The 20,933-nt window shown below is 45.3% G+C and overlaps 1 protein-coding gene across 1 annotated transcript in view; it reads right to left on the bottom strand.

Moving 5' to 3' along the window:
* Positions 1 to 2,822: 2,822 nt before the first annotated feature.
* The window catches only part of ZFHX3 (zinc finger homeobox 3), a 160,699-nt gene continuing 142,588 nt past the window's right edge, over positions 2,823 to 20,933 (bottom strand). Inside the window, exons 7-9 of the mRNA XM_090261391.1 lie at positions 18,066 to 18,168; positions 11,411 to 16,855; positions 2,823 to 8,014 (exon numbers count right to left, since the gene is read on the bottom strand). Of these exons, the coding sequence (XP_090117517.1) occupies positions 6,339 to 8,014; positions 11,411 to 16,855; positions 18,066 to 18,168 (7,224 nt within the window). The 3' untranslated portion in view covers positions 2,823 to 6,338. The remainder of the gene's footprint in view (positions 8,015 to 11,410; positions 16,856 to 18,065; positions 18,169 to 20,933) is intronic.

Genomic DNA, 20,933 nt, shown 5'->3' with positions numbered 1-20,933 from the left:
AAGCCTCATGAGTCCTTGTACGTAGAGGCTATCGTGGAAACACTACTCAGCCCTTCTCTCTGGGCTGAGCTTTTACTCACCTGTTACCAAGCCTCTTCTAGAGGTTCATTTTGCAAGTTACTAGAATAATAGTATTTTTTAAGACCTCTTACTGTGTTTTGGAATGGAAAGATTTTCTTGCAGCGTTCCTTTAGGTTTATTTCTCTTTGTTTTGTTTCATGTGCAATTCATTCACTCTCAGTCTTAGTTTAGATTACAGTTCTCGACCTGAGCACACTAATGTCTTTGCACGTTTTTCTATGGCCCTGGCTGCTTCACCCCAGAAGTCATGGACAAAGTGAGCATGCACATCTGTCCTGCTGTAATTAAGGCTGCAGAGGAGCAGGTGTAAACTTCTCCTCCTTCAACTTGACTCTTAAACTGCTTGTGTTCTTGTAACTTAAAATTTGAGCTTGTTAAAAATGATATTTGGAAGATCATTAGTCTGTAACAGGAGCTAGGCACTGCGGACATTTCTTTAAAGCAAAATTAGAAGCAGCTACCTAACACACATGAGCTGCTTTAAGATGTTGCTATTTTAGTTTCCAGGGGGAGGAAACACTATTTAATTCTAAGGAGATTAATATCCACATGAGCATGATCTTGAAGCCAGACTGGGAGAATTCTTCCCTTAAAAAAAAAAAACCTTTTCCAGTAACAGAAAGAGTCCCTTACTCAACCTTTTCTGTGTAATTTAGGTGGTTAGAGATTTTCTGATATAAAGGACTTAACTAAGGTTCTGCCTTATTTTCGTCTTAAAAAGTTGTATCTTTTAAAAGAATTTGAATTTTAGTCACCTTCCTTCAAAGAGCTGAGGTGGCAAAACCTCTGCAAAACTAGTTCCGTTTAAAATGTTTCGGTGTGATTCTGCCAGATCCTAAAATAATTATAGCTTAGAAAGGCAGACGTGTTGTTGGGTCTGAACAATTTTCATTACTGTACCTTTTTGTGTGGTCAGGAGAAAGATCAGTGATATAACTGGGTGCCAAGGAAAGATACCGAGATCGGAACCATCTGCTTCCACAGAAACACCCCAAAGAAAGGTGCAGTGCCTGGGGAGGGATCGCGGGTTCATTAGGGGCCGTGACACTACTTGTTTGGCATGAGGAGTGCAGCACTGGCAAGGGAACAGGCTACTTTGTTCTGAGCACTTAGTGACACCTGTGCCAGCTGTAGAATTGTCTGAGATTTTGCGTTAATAGGACCACTGCTTCTTGAATGTCTGCTGTAGGAAGTAAGAAAAGGGTTGGTTGACAATGGCTTTTTGACCAACAGAAGTTTCATAGCTCAACTCCAGAGGTAAGGAAAAGCCCCGTTGGCCCAGGGCAGATGCTGCAGGCCTGGCAAGGACCCTCAGGTCCAGCTGCACAAGTTTTATGAATTATTTTCAGCTGTGGTTCTAAGTTAGAGGTGAATGGAAGGCCTTCGGGCCTGATCTCGTACTCCTTACTAATGATTTTCAGGCATAAGAGGACTGAGTATTCTCTTGTATGTAGGAATCACTAATGCTATTATTTTACAGACTGTTCTTACCTCAAATTCTGCTCTAACAGGGAGTTAGGAAAGTCCTTTTCTAGGAAAGGTAAATGTAGTCAATAATCCATTTAATTCAACTTACCTTTTATATCCTCCTGTCATAAACACTGGATCCATTTTCCATTTCAGGGATGTTGAACTTACTTCTCTTCTGGGCATCAGCAAAATTTTTCCTCATGGTTGTGTCAAGCGTCTAACATTCTTGAATTAAAAGTGTGAGTGCTATTAGGGCTCTCTGGGGCCAAATATTATCCAAGCTGCCAGGCTTTACTCTTCTCAATGAAATAAGCAAGTCAGCATCATGGTCAAAACCTGATACTTGAATGAGTGCCAGAAAATGAGAAATACAAGGCCCCATTTCCCAAGAGCTTATGCACCTTAGAATAAGTATCCTTGCACACCCAACCTCAAGATACTGTTCAAATTTACACTTCGTCAGTCATCAGCCTCTTTCTTTCTCACACACGCACACACACAAAATCTGCTGACAGAGACAAGAACTTTTGCTCATATTTTTTTAATGTATCACAATGAGCAGGAAACATACTTGATGAAATATTTTCAAAGGAGTATATTCAATTACCATCTACAATCAACTTAACTATGACAACAAAGTTTTTGTGACAAATTTTTTTTCAGTTTGAAAGTTCCATGTGGTTCTGTTAGTCTCCATGTATTTTGGTGCAGTTCGAGATCAGCATTGTTACAGTAACAAAAAAGCTAACAAGACTACATTATAGAAAAACACCAAGAACATCATTTTTGGTTTCACTTGCTCTATTTTTTTTTTTTGTATTTTTTTGTTTGTTTGTTTTTTGTTTTTTTGTACATTGCAAAGGCTGTTCATATACCTCTTCACCTCAGGGTCACGTTCATTTATGCTTTCTTTCCTACCCAAACTTGCCCCCCTCCCCCCAAAGAAAGTAAACAAACAAAACAACTAGTCAAAGCTTTGTTTCACAGTGGGCAGTATCTCAGCGCCAACAACCAACCAACTCAATTTATGCTTCTATTTAAAATGTTTTAATTTAATTTATTATTAAAAAAAAATATATGTCCATGAACATCAAGTGCACTGGCTTGGGTCACTGCCTCTCTCTCCTGCAACTTCCTGCCATGCCTGATAAACTCAGGGTTAAACACATGCTGTCTGTCTTACTTTGCTTTCAATCCTGTAAAACTTTGGCCACATTCAGCTCTTTAAATAGCTTTTAATTAAAAAAAGAAAGAAAACTTCCTAGATTAAACTTTTCCATGTGTTTCCTTAAGTTTCTTTTTGAAAGGATGGAGGAACGATGGATGAAATAACTCCCACCCTGTGGGTCAGTGGTGCTATGAGACTGAATGATGTCTATCACCAACCCACACTGTGGAGTATTTGGAAAAAACAAACCAACAAACAAAAAACCACCAATCAAAACATGAAGTGTGAATGGACATGAAGAATTAATTTAAAAAGTGAGTTGAGATATCCTATTCAGCTCCCTACTATATGGCAGACAGGAGGAGACCAGTCTAAACAGTTGAGCGTTGTAGTGAACTCATGCTTTGTAAATGATACCGGTCACAGCCAGGGTGGACGTTAGCCCACAAACAACGTAAGCTCATGTCTGACCTCTAATTTTCACCATCACTGACTGCTTTGCTACTTCTGGGTTAATGCTGATTATTATTTTTTCTTTTTTTGAATGAACCTATATGTGGGCAGTAGAGTTGCAGAGGAAAGCATTAAGTGTGCAACCAACTCTAGGCTGAAACAACCCCATAAGCCTTCTGAGGAACACTGGTCGGTGGAAGCATGCTTAGGCAATGTACCCAATCAATCACCTTGCTGTTGCCAAATACACCCACAGGTCAAGGCATGGCGCAACAAAACACTGACAGTCACTCTGTTTCACAGAGGAAGGATGGCATAGTAGCTCAAAAAGAGAGAGAGAAGGAAAAAACCATTGGGCAACATTACAAGGAAATGAACTTAAAATTGAGGGGGACAGGAAAGGGATAGGAATTGCACTATTACCAAGCAATATCGTTTTTTTAAAAAAGTTTACAGAAAAGACCTAGCAGAATTTGACAGTTAAAGCTAGTGTTAAATTGTTAATTGGTATCACAGAGAGAACCAAAAACAATTTTTTTCTATATGATACAGACACAGAGTAACATACAACAGTTAAATGGCAAAAATATATATATATATTTCATAGAGTTACAAACAAGATAAAATAATGGAAACAAAAAACTGTACAACTTTAAAATTTAAAAATGTTCATCTCAAACACAGGGAGAAATACAAGACTTCTTGTTAAAAGAAAACAGTTAAAACAGCAAAGGTTTTGCGTACTTGTTTTCGACACCTTATGCTACAACTGGATACTGGTATGAATAGTTAGAAGGTATTCTTTAGTATTTCTACTTAAAAAAATTAAAAAAGGAATTTGCACTGTGCATCAGCCTAGTTAGAAATATATACAACAGTTCAGGATCTATTCTTTCATTAAACTAAAAACAAATTCATAAAAATAAAATAGGCCCGGCTAAAAAAGAAAAGAGAAAAGAGAAAAAAAAAAGAAATCCATTTTCAGATCTTGGAATGCTCCAGTCTTTTGCAAAGTTGATGAGTGGCTTCAGCAGTGGGGAAAGAAGCCCGAAAGGTGACCAATGGAACCTGCATTCACAGTCTTCAAAGTTCCCTTTTGAAGTGTAAGGAAGAGAACGAAGGGGAGAAGGATTTCACACATTCTGGGCAAGGGGAGATTGTTTCTGTTGATGTTTGGCTATGAAAGTGAAACAGCAAAGCATCTATTTGTCTCCAAAATCTACAATATAGCAGCACAAAGTTTTCCTTTCAAAGTTCAGACCATTTTTCTTTTAGATGAGAAAGGGTGTATGGTGTGATGTGTTGTGTGTTACAGGAATACGGATATTAACATAAACACAAGTGCCTCGTTCTTTTTTTGCTCTCGGTACATTGCTATCTGCTTCTTTGTTGGCTGCGCTCTGGATCACTCGCCGCTTAGACTGCCTAACACAAGGACAAAACTTTGAAGTAAAAAATGTGTCTTTTGGTATATGGAATTGTCATTAACAGCTGCCTCTCTGCTTACAGAAGAAGCACGTAACAACCTGGGAATCTTTTGTTTTCCTCTTTCTTTTATTAAACTAAGTCTTGTTTGTTTAAATCAGAAACAAATTCTCAAGTAACAAGAACCCTTTCCCTTTTTTCTGCATCAGCAGTGAAAGGGTGTGTCTTTGGATTTTATTTAAAGCATGAAATTTTTTTTTTTTTTTCTGAGAGAGGAAAGAAAACAAAACAAAAACCAAACCCCTAACCAAAACCTTTTTTTAGAAAAGAAAAGCACACAGTCCAATTACACAAATCGAAACAAATGTTTTGGCTTAGGAAAAGAATATTTGAAGCATCTACCAAACAAGGAGGTAAAAAAGGGGTGAAAAGAAAAGCCAAAGGAAGGATACGTTAAACATAAATGCACAAGGCTAACAGACATAGGTAACTAGAATTATATGCTTTTAAAAAGTTTCAACTCCTCAACCAAAAATAATCTGTGAGGATCCTAATGACCCCTAGAACCCTTTGAAATTCTTTCTTTAGTTTTATAAAATAATTCTGCAGCTACCCTCTTAAGAAATGAAGGCAGCTACCTTAAGTGGGAGATTATAGGATGGGAGGTGGGAGGAGAAAGAGAAGTGGAATTAAGGGACAAAGTGGGGGCGGGGAGTTTAGGCGAATCAACGGATTGCAATCTATCTGCTAGGAATGAACAAGACAACATCAAATGAGGAGCTGTCAGTTGGACCATACAAAAAGCTAAATGTACACAAAAGGTTTTTTTTCCTTTTAAATCTACCATACTGCTTCAGTTCATTTCCAATGCAACAATCTACTCAACACCAAAAATGGTCATATCTATCATAAATACAGAAAGTCAGTTTTTAAAACTTATTTTTTTTTAAGCTACAAGTCCTCAACACTCTTTGTGTGTGGGTTTTTTTTTTTTTTTCTTTTCTGAAAGTGGGAGTGCTTAACTTTTCACCTTGAAATTGGCTTCAGCAGAAAAGCTATCCTTAAAATCCCCAGAAAGCTAAAGCAGTTCACATTGCTTTTCTCAAATACTTTCTGCCCGTTTTTAAATTAAGAAACAATTTTTTTTTTCTGGAACAAAAACAAAAACAAAAACCAAAAAAAATTTAAAACAATGATTCTGAAAACAGAACAAAGTGTGAGCGATTGACCTGAGAATAAAAAGACATTACATTTCTTTTTTTTCTTTTAGCAAGCCATTGGTATCTGAATGCTAAGATAGCAAGAAATTTAAACTGGAACAAGGTGGACTGCTTTCCCATACAGTGCATGCCGGGCTCCTCTGTGCTATCAACGTGGGGCGGTTATGGAAAAGGGGCGACTATACAAGGGGTTGAAGCTCCGAAGACATGAGGGAGGCCCTGTGGACTTCTGTCTCCCAGACCAATAGTACCTTCAAAAGGACACAATGTAACAGGGTTTAGGGGTAGGTTTTGTTTTGTTTTTAATATATTAAAAGAAAAAAGACAAGAATGTAAAATCACCGGCATAGATAGGTATATGGGAAAACAACCCACGCTTTTTCTTTTTTTTTCCTTTTTTTTCCTTTTTTTTTCTTTTTTTGGTTAGAAGCTTTGGAATTGCAGTTAGTCTGTTTTTGAAATTGGTTTGTTATTCATTTTTTTATTTAAACTCATTTGTTTGTATTGTTCATCTTCAAAGCTTACAATCTGAAGGTGTCCGTTCCTACACTGGTCAGACCACTGTCCTTGGGGCAGCTGGGGTCTTTGGGACCCTCCAACGGGCTCGCCGGTCCGTCGGACTTTTGGCTGAGATCCGTGTCAGACTCCTCCGAATAGTCGTCTGTTGGCATCGAGGGCTGAACCCCTGAGGTGCTGCATGAACTTGAGGTAACCGTTGAAGATGAGGAGAGAGGAGGAAAAGAAGGGGGCTTCGCGGCCGAAGCCCGGGAGACCACTTGCGGCCAAGACTTCCTGGAGGCGTGGGGGGAAGCGGAGGGCGCGGAGGGGGCGGCGGCCGACGGGGGAGGGGGGCTGTCGTTTGAGTGAGCGGCAGACTGCGAGGTAGATGCGGTGCTAGGATCGGGGAAGCAGGCAGAGTGAGGTAATAAACTAGGGTGCTCTTTGGCGTTTCTTGCTGCTCTCGTGATTGTTCTGTGTTTGTGCAAGGCCGACTCGAGATGTTGACTCAGAGCTTCCTCCCCACAGAGCGCGCTCTCGCACGCCAGGCAGTGGTACGAGCCGCCGCCGCCGCCGCCGCCCGTGGGCACGTGAAGCACCATCTCTTGCAGGTTCACCACAGACTGGCCGAAGAAGCAGAGGGACTTCAGGTGGCTCCTCGCCGCCTCCTCGTCACCGAAGCCCGCCTGGCACTTGCGGCAGACCAACTTGTACTGCACCTTTGGAACAATGAAGGGATCGGAGAGGGAGTCCGCACTTTTGCTTTCTGCTTCTGGCTCTTCAGGGGGTTTCGGCAGGAGGGGGGACACCTCACGGGGTGCGTTTTTCTGCTCTTCTGGTTTGGGGGATTCTTTGGCAGGGTCTTTGTCTGGGGAAGCAGCCCCAGGGGGGACTGGGGTTTGGCTTGCTTTGGGCTGCTGCTGCTGCTGCTGCTGCACTTTTTGCTGCTGCTGCTGCTGCTGTATCTGCCGCTGCTGCTGCTGCTGCTGCTGCTGCTGCTGCTGCTGCTGCTGGATGGCCTCCTGCAGACTCTGCTGGTATTGCTGGTACTGCTGCAGTAGGGAGCCCGGGGACAGCCCCATCAAGGCCTGGGACAGCGCAGGGCTGTAGGGGAACAGGCCTTCCATGCCATACATAGGCTGTAGGTACCCGCTCTGCAGGGCGCCGGGGATCTGGGGGGCATAATAAGGAGAGAAGCCTGGTACAAAGTAAGGAAGGAACTGGCTCGTGAGCAACGCTGTGGGGTCCGAAGTCAAGGCTGCCTGCAGGGCCTGCAGCTGTGCAGGGTCCACCGCGTACTCCATGGTGGGCAGTGGGGCTGAGATCGTGGCTGCGGCCGCTGTGGCGGCGTCTCCTTTCTCCTTCTTGGGGACAGGCAAGGCTTCCCCTTTCCCTTTGTGTGCCTTTTCCTTCTCCTTTACCTTCTCACTGTCTTTGTCCTTGCGTTGCTGCTGCTGCTGCTGTGGTGGGAGCTGTGGCGCAGGTGGCGGCTGGGCTGCTGGCGGCGGCTGCACCTGTGGCTGCTGCTGCTGGGTTTGGGGGGGTTGCTGAGGGGCCATCGCCATGGTGGCTTGTGCTGGGGTTGGGGAGCTCAGCGATGCTGAGGATGGTTTATTTGGTAATCCAGATGTGGGGAGGCCAGGGGAAGGAACTGTTGTGCTGGGCAGACCCATCAAGTTCGGTTTTGGAGACGTTAAAGCTGAAAAGAATGAAGACAGAGAAATCGTATGTCAGTCTGGGTGCTGAGGCTGAAGCTCAAGGTGTTTGATGTGTGTCACCAGCACCAAGTCTGAGGTCTCATCGCTTAAACTTGAAGGATCCTCTCAAAACTGATGTTTTCAACAGAGGTGTCGATTAGGCTCAGGGTTGGGGAGCCCTGTAGTCTAATCCAGACCCAGCCCTGGGTCAGCTCCCATACTTTCCCTTACAGCCAAACACCTTCCTGCCCAATGTGTCACACCCACCCCACTAGTTCATATCTTCTTTGCTCAGCTTCCAGCTACCATTCATTCTGCCCAAAGCAATTAGTATGGAGGCCCCCAAAATAGCTGTTTCCAGCTGGGATGGAAGGCCTTCATCAAAGCTTCACAGAACTACTACAGCCAAGGTCTCACTAGGAGTTGTCTGGAGGAGAGAGGCAACAGGAGAAGAAAGCGAAGGAAAGCAAGAAACCTTGCCAAGCCCCAAGACCATGTGAACAAACAACAGGCTATATACGGTGACTTCCACTGTTGCAGCCAAATGGACACGTGAAGAGGGCAGAGAGAGGAGGGGAATGGGAAGAAACAAAAACAACCCACTGAGGGAAAACTTCCAATGCCTTGGCGCAGCTGATCTGCTTTAACAAATCTGTGGAAAAATGTAACCATCTGGGAATAGGATTCTGGAGTCTCCCAGAGAAATGAACATTTTCTCCTCCTGCCCTTGTTTGAATGACATACAGTACTAGTACTGATCCTATGGCCCCTCACTACTTATTTGGACCACATTCTGCCAGAAAGCTGTGGTAGGGGGTTCCATAATGTGAAACTCCTTGTGAGAATAAAAACTCTGAAGCCCAGATGTGGGTGAAGACAATGTAGACTTCAGGCTACAGTGGAGCAGTATTTACTGAGCTATTACACTGCATTTAAAAAAACTCAAATTTCATGACGAGAACAAGGTGTCTCAAGTTGCCAATCCCAGGAAAACATCCATTAATGTTTAGATAGCCAAGGAGGATGCTTCCCTTGGCATTATATAGCATCATGAATGTACTCTTCCAAAACAGCAGAAAGGGACCACTGAGATTAAAACATCCAATTTCCTCCAGGCACACAGGGAGCTGAAACCAGAGGAGAAGATAAGTCTGAGTCAGAAAAACTCAGCCAAGGCTCATTGGTTAAACTCATACAAAAGATGCTGAACCATAATGGCAAGGAAGGAATGTCTAGAGATTTCAGCATCTCTGTGACTTCAGGCTTTAAGGAGAGAGATCCAGGTCGGAAGACTTTGAACTGACTTTCTATATCTTGAACTGACAGGCTACATTAGAGATTCAAAATTTTAAGAAGTGTTTACTGAACTCGTGCTATTTGCCAAGCTCTGCACTAGCTAGCCACATTAAATACAGTAGCTCAATATATTCTCACGATAACTCTGTAGCTTTGGTTTTTTTCATCTGTAAAATCAAAATCAAACAAAGTACTTCATCTCCCTGAGACCTAGGCATGCACCTCTGGAGTCAGACTGATACCAAATGGGTTATGACTAACATACTTCTGCCATGTGATCTTGGGCACATTTGGTGACTGCATGGGTCCTTAGCTTTCTGCAGTAAATTGTTGTAGGGATTTACATGGTCACATGGAAAGAGCTTACCACTGGGCCTGACATATTAAATACAAGTTTCTTCTCTTCCATTCCAGATCCAGTGCTCCTGTGAGCTTCGGTACAGTCTGAAGATAATTACCAGGGTACGCCTGACTGCTTTCAATAATAAAGGGCATATCTTTCTATCTTGAGTCCACTCTTAAGTGGTCAGAACCTGAGTAGCACTAGACATATACCTGTTGACTGACTGGCTTATAGTGGGTGTTGTGGAAGGAGCACATAGCACTGGGAGCCCGGAGGCCTGGGTGGGAGCTCTGGCTCCTACTCTAGCTTGCTGAATGGTCTTGACCTCTCTGGGCCTCAGTTTTCTCATCTGTAAAACAAGGGGAATAGATCAGACATTCTGATTCTAATTTTTTTTCACATTGTTATGAAATGTTGGGCCTTCCCAAGCCCCTCTGCCAAGATCCTGGGCTGCAAGGGTAATTCAGTGTCTGGCCACTTTCCATAGCTTGTTTCTTGGCTTATGTTTAGCTGGCTTGAGCATCATTCTGTGACATTAACTTGCCAACACATATAAGCAACGACTTCTATATCTTAATGCTTTTCTTTGTTTTCTTCTCTTTGGACAAGAAACTGGGACCAGGAATAAGGTAGCCTCATGTTCTGTAAAACACTGCCAAAATTGTAAAACTTGGATTTAATTCAACTAGGACTGCTCTGTGAAGTAGCAGGGCTGCCTCAACCCCTGGAAACAGGGACATGTTTTTAAGGCAAGGAGACACTTTGGAGGGCTCTCCTTTGCTGAATGTACACTGGTCAATGCAGGCCCTGGGCTGAACGTGCTGACTTGTGCCTAAGTGTCACAGGATTGTAGGGGTGGAAGACGAGGAAAGACAAGTGGGTCCAGAGGAGATGGGTGAGGACAGAGAAACAGAGGTACACAGGAAGAACTGTGAAACTCCCCAGTAAGTGGAAAAATAATAAAGAGTACCGAGTATATGACCCTGAATAGGGGAGGAAGGGAAGAAAGAGAGAGAGGCAAAAGTAAATGATGAGTGATTGAACACCCCTAACAAATGACCATTAACATTTTTTGTTTGTCTGGGGTACTAATACAAGTATGTCAAAATTCAAAACCACACTGCTCAATATAAGATTCCTTGTCGGCACATTTGAGTACTAACATACTAACATAGCCACTGTTTTTCTGGTTAGAAGAGAATCCCAATAGTAAGGGGACACCTGATAGCAGTTCTCCTGCCGGAGTAGCTCTCTAAAAAGGGGGGCAGGGACCACAGGTAAGGGCAAACAGTTGTTGTTTTAAATTCTCTTGAACCAGTTTTCTATAGGGAACGATCCAGAAATAGCTAAATATTCAAATATCTTGTATTTTCAACAAATATCTAGAAGAGCTCAGGATTTCCACAAGCACTGAATGGAAGAGTCTATGATAGAAGCTTCTTTCTTGAAAAATACCCCAGGATCTAATACGCCAGGACTCTCAAAAGTTCTTCCCTATAGCTCACACCCTGGTTGTGCTATTGAACACACGGCACAAGAACGGTTTCAGGGGAGACCGATCCAACCATGAGGTTCCATCCCTGAACTGGGAAGCCAAAGAACCATGTATGCCTAGATAGGGAGACTCAAAGGGACAAAACTGAAGTTTTGTTCATGTTTCCTATCGGCCCAGCACTCAGACGGTGTGGGTGGTAGCCGCAGAATAAAGTGCTCACTGGGCAGCTACTTAGTGCTGACAGTCACCTAGAACAGAACCCACCTGTGTTGGATGGAGTAAAGCCCGGCAAGGAGGGGCTGTTGAGGCCAGGGAGCAACACGGGAGGAATGCCCTGGAGTGCCGGATATGCCGTAGGAAGGTTAAGAGCCTGAAGAGGGGCGTTGTCAAACATCCCTTGCTGCTGAGCTGCCAGTCCGAGGACCTCATTGGCCTTTTTAATCCGGTCCAGCTCTTGCTGAGCCATCAACTGACGTACAGTGGCTGGGTCAAAATATTCTTTCTCCTTGTCCAACTGGCTTCCAATGGTGTCTTTAACTTTGGAGATATGCTGTTGGGAAAAGATATGGTCACGTACAGACAGCCGAGCGCTGTACTTGATGCCACACAAAGTGCACTCTGTTTTGGGTCCCTCGTAACTTGTTTGGTTTATACCAAAATGCTTGGCCATGCTTAACTTAGACTTCTTTTCTTTTGCCCGGGCATTCTGGAACCAGACCTGAACAACTCTCTTTGGCAGTCCAATGTCATTGCCTAGGACCTCACACTCTAGCATGGTGGGTGTCCTGTAGTCATTAAAGCATGACTTGAGGACCTTCAGCTGCAGATTGGTCATTTGAGTGCGAAAACGTTTCTGCCCGGGCCGATCCCCACTGTCTCCAGATTTGCCTGCTGACCCACTTGCACCAGGACTTGGGGAGCAGGGGTCTGCAAGGCTTGAGGTTTCACTGTAGTCCACTGTACCTTCATTGTCATATTCCTTGCTGTAAAAGCTCGGGGCTGGGCTGACCAGACCTGATGACAACCGATCTTCATACTCCGACATTGCCATCATGGCTGCTTTGGTCAACCCATCATTGGGCGCAGAAGAGGATTTGGTTTCAGTTGCTATTCCCGTCGCACTGTCATTATCTGCGTTGCCCTCATCTCCAGTAGTGGTGTCTGTGATTGCCGTGTTGACAGAGGAACAGTCGTCATTATCCAGCTTAGTTTGGTCAAAGTTTAGATTAACTGCAGACATGGAGGGGCTTTCAAAATCTTCAATCCCTTCCACCTTGATGGAAGAAGGGCTAAGAAGAGTTCTGGGAGACAACTCCATGGTTTTACTCACAGGTGAGAGGGGAACACCTTGGCCATCACCGCTACTTGAGGGGAGGTGGGAAAAGCTAGTTCCATCAAAAATATCCCCTTTCATCTGGAGTCCCCCGTCACAGTCTAAGAGCATTGCAGACAGAGTCAGGTTGTAGCCAGCTCTCTTGGCTTCATGCCAGTGACGGGACCGGATATGAGCCTCGAGGGCAGTCTTGGCTTTGAAGAGGGCTCTGCAAAAGGGGCATCTCCTGTGGGCCTGGGCTGGGCCCACAGCCCGGAATTGTCCTTTCCTTTCCCGGGCACGTGTGTTCTGAAACCAGACTTGTACCACACGTTTCTTCAAGCCTACCTCATGCGCAATGTGATCCAACATCTTTCGAGTTGGATTGGAGTCCAATAGATACTTTTGGTAGAGAATTTCCAGCTGTTCCGGTGTAATGGTTGTCCTCAAACGCTTGTCTCTCTGAGGTTCTTCTCCTCCTGGCCCGCTGTCGTTTTCACCAGGGCTTGCACTGGCCTTTTCCTCCAGCTTCCTCTTCAGCGTGTTCATCGTGGAGGTTGGAGTTGAAGGAGAAGTGGCCGAGCTGGCTGGAATCTGAGGTATGGCCCCAGAGAGCAGCTGGCTCGCCAGGAGCGGGTTACTAGGGTCAAACAGCATGAAAGGCATATCCAGTGACCTGTCTAAAAACTGAGGGTGGATGAACTGGTTCTGTGCACTCAGGAAGTGAAGCTGCTGATGCTCCTGCCAGTGCTCAAATGATGGGAACGCCAACTTACACTGGTCACACTGGTAGGGAATTAGCTGAGGAGGTAGGTTTGCCAACTGTTGAGGGGTTGACGTGTGGAGGGGCTTGAGGGGCAGGTGGGAGAGCTGAGAAGGACTGGGGCTTGATTGGGGTAAGGGGCACTGAGGAGGGGGTGCCTGTGGGGGAGGCTGTGGTAAGGAAGGGGGGGAAGCCAGCTGTGGGAGCTTTGGCTGGGCTGCATTTGTCTTCTGCTCAGGCTGGTCTTGCTGCTGCAGCTCCGCCTTTGGTTGTCCTTGTTTGTCTTGGGTTTGGTTTGGCTGTGCACTGGGAGGCTCAGACGGCTTTGGTTTCTCATCATTCACCTCTGTTTTTGAGCTGAAGGTGGCCAGTTCATCAGCCTCTGCTGTAAGCTGCAGGAAAGCAGAGGAAGCTGTATTGGCTGATGGTGCTGGGGCGCTGTAAGCCTGGGAGGGCATCGGGGTGCTGCAGGAGGAGCTGGTGGGGGTCAGGATTTCCATGGCATCCATAGAATCCTCATTTTGGCTGTCATCCTGCCCCTCCTCATCCTCATCTTTGTAACACAGCTTCTTCTGGTGCTTGATGAGATCAAAGATGCGCTGAAACACCAGGCTACATTTTTTGCACTGGTAGTTCAAGTTGCTTGTTCGAATATACCTGTCATTCGTTAGCTCACGCCGCTCTCCATCTTTGCCCTCTCCCTGATTCTCATAATTTTTCCTGGCCTTCTGTCTGGCATTTTGAAACCACACCACTATGACTCGGGTTGGGAGGTTCAGTAAATTAGAGAGTTGCTCAAATTCATCGTCCTTTGGGTAAGCATTGGCATCGAAGAAGTCCTGTAGAACCCTCAGCTGGTAGTCAGTGAACCGCGTTCTTGAAGACCTCTTGCTTCCCCAGTACTCCTGCTTCTGAGGTTCCGGCGAAGGGGGCCGGGAGTCAATCTTGAGCTCCTCCAGGCTAGTGATAGGAGGATTGCTGAAGTTGTAAGGAGAGTCCTTATTACGCTGCCGCTCTTTGAAGAGGGTGTTTCTGAACCAGTGCTTGATCACTTTCTGGGGCAACCCGGACTTGTCAGCCATCTCTTTGATCTGCTCTTCACTGGGGGAATTGTTAATGTCAAAATACTGCCGCAGGACTCGGAGCTGGTCATCCGTGATCCTGGTGCGAGGCCTCTTGTTCTGTTGCTGGAGCAGGCTTGGGTTGAGTTGATGCTGGTAGAGCTGGGCCAGGTCCGCAGGCAGAGGCTCTACGGGTCCGAGCTGAGGGGGCAGCTGGGCTGGCAAGGTCTGTAGTGGCATCGTCTGCATCATCAGTGGCGAGAAGATGGGCAGCTCCATGGGCATGGAGAGCTGGGTGAGCGGAACAGACGGCTGGGCTGGGGCAATTGTAGGTGAGGTGATGGGTGGTGCCGACACAGGGATGGCTGGCGTGGAAGCCGGCTGAGGGGGAGCTGCAGGGAGTGGGGGTGGAGGAGGGGGAGGGGGAGGCGGCGGTGGCTCTGGGGTTTGGGGCCTCAGGGGGTACAGTTTATCGTAGTGTTCTCTGTACTGTTTGGCAAACCTCTCCAGCTGCTTAAAGGGAAAGTAATTTTGATGAACATGTTCTTGATGACTCTTTAAAATCAGGATGTTGGAAAATAACTTGCCACAGGAGTCACACTCGAGCTTTTCCAGATTCTCTCCCTGCTCAGTCTTCCCGTTCTTCTTCTGCACCTTCTGCTTGTTCTCGTTGTACTGAATGACCAGCTCAAAGCCAAAGTTCTCCAGCAAGGCCTTGGTGGCATTCCCTCTGGCGTCTGAGGCGATGCGTGGAGGAAGCATGGGAGGCTCAGAACTGCTCCCTGGTGCCAACTCTTTCTTGTCTTTGGCCTTCAAGGCGTCTGGCACAGACTCCTTTGGTCCTGCGTTGCCTTCTCCCCCTTCAGCACCATCCCTCTCCCTCTGGCTCTCTTTTTCCTTTTCTTTGATGATCAATTTATTTTTCTTTTCAGGGTGCTGGCTTGGCTGTAGGAGGGCAGAATGACTCTGGGACAGAGAAAGCTGGCTTTGCTGCTGCTGCAGGACCTGCTGGTGGCTCTGCTGTGGGATCTGAACCTGAGCCTTCAGATCTTCCAGCAGTCCTGGGCCGGTCCCAGTCAGTGTCAGCGCCCCACTGGTCACCGGCAAGCTCACCTCAGGGCTGAGCTGGAACTCAGTGCTGGGGATGTAGAAGGGGAAGAGCAGATGCTGCTGCTGCTGCAGCTGCAGCAGGGTCTCGGTGGTCATGGGGAAATGAGGAAGGAGGGTGGGGTTAAACAGCTGAGACTGGATCAGGGCAGCCTGCTGCTGCAGCTCTTGTTGCAAGTGAGCTTGAACTTGAGCTTGGGCCTGGGCCAGTGTCTGTGCTTGTTGCTGCTGCTGCTGCTGCTGCTGCTGCTGCTGTTGCTGCTGCTGCCTCGATGCAATCATATCTGCCAGTTTCTTCCGATTGGCCTCCTTGGGCTCTGAAGGGGAAGCGATGTTGGCACCGATGGGATTCCCCAGAGGCTGCATCCCTACACTTTCAGTGGGCACTTGGCTAAGTAAGCTGGAGCTTGGAGCGATGCCAGCACTGCTTGGGTTGGTCGTGGTAAAGGTGTTACTGCCACTGGTGCTCACAGGACTTGGGGTGGAGGAGCTCAAGGAGACACTGCTGCTGTTCCCAGTCCCATTGCTACTGCCACTTGCAGCCTCCAGCTTGGCTGCCCGGGCCTTGGTTTGATGCAACACAGACCTCATGTGGATCTCCAAAGTGGAGCTCTGGCTGTAGGCCACATTACAAGTGTTACACTTAAAAGGTTTGTTGTCTGGGCTGCTGGTGGGTTCTGGCTGACCAGTTGCTGATTCTTGAAGGGCTCTCTTTAACTTATGTAGGTGGGAGACAGAATTATAGTGCACTAGTAAGATGTTCTTTTGAGTGAAAGATTCCTTGCAGACAGTACACTTGTAAGGGCGAGAAGGATCTAGAAATTTCTCCATGGTGAAGTTGGGGCCTTTTCTGAAAGGCAGAGCTCTCTTCGGTTCTGAGCCCGAGTCTTCTTGTACTGACCCAGAATCACTGCCCGTTGGGCTCTGTTTCTCTTCCAAGTCACTCTCTTCCTCCTTGTCTTCCTCAACGATTATGGTGTGGTCCTCGGCCAGAGAGGGGTCTCCCATTGCCAAGAGATCCCCATTGGCTAGAAGGCCACCATAAAGCTGCTGAATGTCAGCCTCACTCAACTCCAGGTGGCTCGTTTCAAGGTGTTTTTTCAGAGCCTGGAAAGTTCGGAAACTGCGCTGACAAAGACAACACATGGTGGCAGCTCTGATCACATGGTACTGAGAATGGAGCTGCAGCTTTTCAACGGTCTTGAAAGCCAGGCTGCACTGATTACAGCGGTACTTGTACACATGGCGATCCGACACTGGTAGCTGAGGCCTCTTGGTGTGAACCTCATTGAAGTGAGTCTGAAGAGCTGCAGAAGTTTTGAAAACCTGATTGCACCCCTTCTTCCAGCACAGGAAGCCTGAGTCTTCTCTTACAGAGCCTGGGTCAGCAGGAGAGGGTTTCAGATCTCCAGTGTGCTCTGTGCTCACAGAAGGCAAGATGTTCTTTCCAGAATCCTCTGAGGTTTCTGTGGGGGGGGAAAAAAAAATCAAGCCCAATGATAAAGAGGCCTTTGTTTCAAGGATGATGGCACCCAGAACTGTCTACCTAGCAAGGCCTCACAAACACAGAATCTGATGATGAAGGAAATACCCAACCTAAATCTCTCCACACCGCCCCCGGAGTACACATGAACAGAGAGGACTAAAAGGAAGTACAAAAAGTTTTGACTCCTAAAAGGCCTGTACCATATCACAGGTATACCTTGTAAACAACATTTAATTGCTAACTCGGAATCCTCAATTTCTCAAGAACTGGTTTGAAGCTTACCAATTTTAGAGTGGGTTCACCTTTTACATAGATCAGTATTGTAGAAGATGTGAATTAATAACTGTCCTGAGTTAAAGGGAATTTATAAGAATTTCTGTCCATTACTAAATTATTTAGGAAATTTTAGAATATGTTTTTTAGGAATTTTGTCATCCCTATTCAATAAGCAATGAACATTCAAGTGGCAAATTATTAAAATACAGTAAAATACAGTAAAATTTTTCCTACAATGAGATCATTACACCCATAAATATTCTGACCTCTTTTCAGATTAGTTGTCCATAGCCTAATATGGTAAAATCACAAAGGATCCCAACTTAAATCTTAGCTGCTGACAGGAGGTGAACAGTGTAGGAGAACCTCATAAATGGAGGTCTAATGATCCAACAAAGTAGGAACCACTCTGGGGCACCACCACCACCACCACTGCACAATGTTCTTTCCAAATGCACCTCCATGCTGTGTTCTGAGGCGATCCCAGCAGACTCAGAACTTAGTGTGGAGGACGCTCCTAGGAAGACAACTAACCCAGTGCCCTGAAATCACACATGTGCTCCTCATGTAGCTAATAATTAAGTCCTCGGAGATGGAGTGTTGAACAGCTTAGGCTGGAGAGTTAAGGGTCTACTGATTCAGCCTCTGGTATTCACTCCCTAAAGGGACATGTGGCCACCAAAATCCCACTGGTTATCACCTGATTTTCTCTCACTTTAAGCTACATGAATAGTATACAAATACATGCCAAGAACCAGAGTATAAAGTGGCTGCCAATGGTGTCCCCCATCTTTTAATGTTATAGCAATCTTAGGAGTACTGTAGAAGATTCTTGGCACCGTCGCTCTATGAAAATGTTGGCCTAACATTTCATTTTGTTTCCATTTGCAGGGGTCAAGAATAATTGCACTGACCAGGTTGCTTTCCTGCCTCCTCCACGTTGGAGCTCCCGTCTCGGTCTGGAACAGCCGCTGGGAGAAACATGCTACTGGGCATCACCATCTCAGGGGTGGTCACCTGAGGAGTAAGAGGCAGAGAAAGGAGGAGAGTCAAATGGAGAGGAAAGAGACAAAACAGGGAAATGTGTAAAAATTAGTTAATAAGCAAAATTAGCCTTCACCAGTGTAAAGCTGGAGGTGTCACTTTTCATAGCTCACTGAAGATTCATGTTTATTAGACAAAGCTCACATCAGTCAAAAGTGTTTCTACGGTTACATTCTGGACATAATTAGCAGTGCACACTTGAAGAATAATCTTATTATTAATATTTTTCCTTTATGCAGAATTTTGACTTTGATCACTGACAATGTTTTGTCATGGGCTGTGAAACTTCTTGTGCAACCAATTAGGTAGATAAGTTGAAAGGCCCACCTTAAGCTGCTGAAAACATAATAAGGGCCCTAATTAAATCATACCTAGTAAAGTACACTGTAATCTTGAAGCAGAGGGAGCATTGTAGTACTGTTTTCAAAATGTATTCAGGCAAGAAGAGGAGGGGAATAAGAGCAAAGGAAAGGGTAAGAAGAAGAGAAGAGAACAAAGGAAGGCTAAGGACATGCAGACACATTGGCAGATTTTCCAGGAAACATTTTGTAACCCTTTACAAGCTGAGATCAAGTGCAAATGATCATTTCTTATGACTTAAGTCAGGATTTCTTCTGGAGTCTTTGCCCAAAGTATACAGCATCAGAGGGATGCTACCTACAGAGTGTGCTCCCCACAGCATTCTACAACAGGGTAGCTCCCCACTTTGACCATGACCATTGTTTCCTAATAGAGCAATTCCAGAATTAGCCTGGATCTAACAAACTATAATTTTAGGTCAGATCCTCAGACATTTCCCTAGGCTTCCCTGCCATCTGGCCAGAAGCTTGTCCAAACAACTTACGATTTGCTCCATGTTCATGTGATAAACATCCCTCAATGTCCAATGTAAAGATAAAAGGTTCTTTGTTTGAAAAGTAGTAATATCCATTTGTCTGCTATAGGGTGGGAAGGTGGTTGATGATGATATTCCTAAATGAATTAGAAATCGTCTCCTGTTTGATGACAGCCTGAGAAATGACCTGACCTTGAGGTGACACTAACAGATACTACAGTCACCACTAACCTTTCTACACGGTGCCTGGCCCCACCTGGAGGTGTTAGTTCTCCATCAGCAATACAAATATCATAATGTCTTCACTTGGCTGTTGCAATGATTGGAACCTCTAGATTACTGTTCAAAATTAAATATTTTAAATAATTAAGATCTTGGCCTTGCTCACAACAGCTGCTGAGATGTTACTAGGATCATCAGTGATGTGCTCAACTGCTTGAGGAAACCCAGACAACTGTCCCCATCAACACCAAAAAGGTAATATGTCAACACATTTAAGGGTGTTTGAGTAATTTTGGCAACCCAGGTGCCAGTAGGTGCAAAAATTAAGCAACAGGCACTACGAAGAGGAGTTCTAAGAAAGCCTGTGTTTACAAAGAGCAGGTGCATGGCACGTGAACACGTGTGACAGAATTCCTGTTCTCGCAGACATCTGCACCTTTACACAAAGCTCTTTGGCAGCTGGTGAAGGCTTGCTGTTGATGAATTGTTAGGAATGGAGTGGAGATTGCCAAACCCATTCCATCTATTTTCCTTTTAATAGAAAGCGTTTCTGACCAATGTGGTTGGGGAGTCCAGCGGGAGTCCAAGAAGTGAAAGGTCACCGATTAATTTATAGTCCTCAGCTGAGGGGGGGAGCACAAGGTTGGGGGCAAGAGGGAGAGAAAGGGAAAGGAAAAAAGACACCCCCACCCCTCCTTTCTCAGTGTAGCTGCAGGATCAGTTCTTTCCTGGGATCTTTCAGAATTATGAAAAATGAATCATGAGAAATTAAAAAAAAGCCCTACAGAGTAAAAAAGAATAAAATTATCTAACACCTCAGCTGCACATCATTATAGAAAACTGTGGGCTTTTTATAAGCATTACAGTAAGGCAGACATCCCCTCTAACAGACTCAGTACGACGGATCAGTAATTGTTTTCATACACTTTAATTAGAAAAACTCAGATGGCTATGAATAATAATGGAAAAGAGAGACTTTTGCACTTGAAAGGTTGAAGTCAATCAAGTGTGAATGACGGCAAAAAAGAAAAAAAAAAAGATACCAATTCATCAGCCCTCTGTTGTCTCGCCACGACTTTAATCATAATTCCTGATTGGGATTCAAGAAGGCAGTAAGCAGCGGTTCTTTGTCTGCCTTCACCTTCCATCAATTAACTCTCCCCGAAATATAATCATCAACCTCACGTGCTCCTCTGCATCTTAATCTGGGCCTCCAAACCTGTAAGTCTTGCCCCATATGTGTTTAAGTAATTACTTTTATCTACCTGCATCTTTTCATCTATAGTATACCCAGTCTCTCCCTGAGAAGAAAAGCCTTGGCATATAAAATTTTAACGAGCCAGAAATTCTCAGAAGGCCAAAAGGAATATCCCTAAAGGGAATTCTAAGGATCTAGAAATGCTGGCAGGGTCTCTCTGCACACATGTCTGGACAGAGAGGTTGAGAGTGGAGGCCTTTTGCTGCACCGGCTATTGAGGGCCCCGTGTCAGCTCTCAGGCACTGATGCCCTCCTGTGTCTGTGTCCCTTCCTTTCTCTCCTACCAGCTCCCAAAGCTTTACTCAAAGTTTGCATGCTTTTATGTAAAGCCATGAATTTAGTCCTGCCAACAGCTCACTGAGGAGTTCTGTTCACCAAGGAAACAGAGAGTTGGCCAAATGCAGAGTCCATTCAGCACTTACT

Source organism: Furipterus horrens, unplaced genomic scaffold (genome assembly GCF_987537825.1).
Source record: "Furipterus horrens unplaced genomic scaffold, mFurHor1.1.pri manual_scaffold_13, whole genome shotgun sequence".
NCBI lineage: Eukaryota > Metazoa > Chordata > Mammalia > Chiroptera > Furipteridae > Furipterus > Furipterus horrens.
The sequence above is the reverse complement of the archived record's forward strand: the minus strand, read 5'-3'. Positions and strand labels throughout refer to the sequence as shown.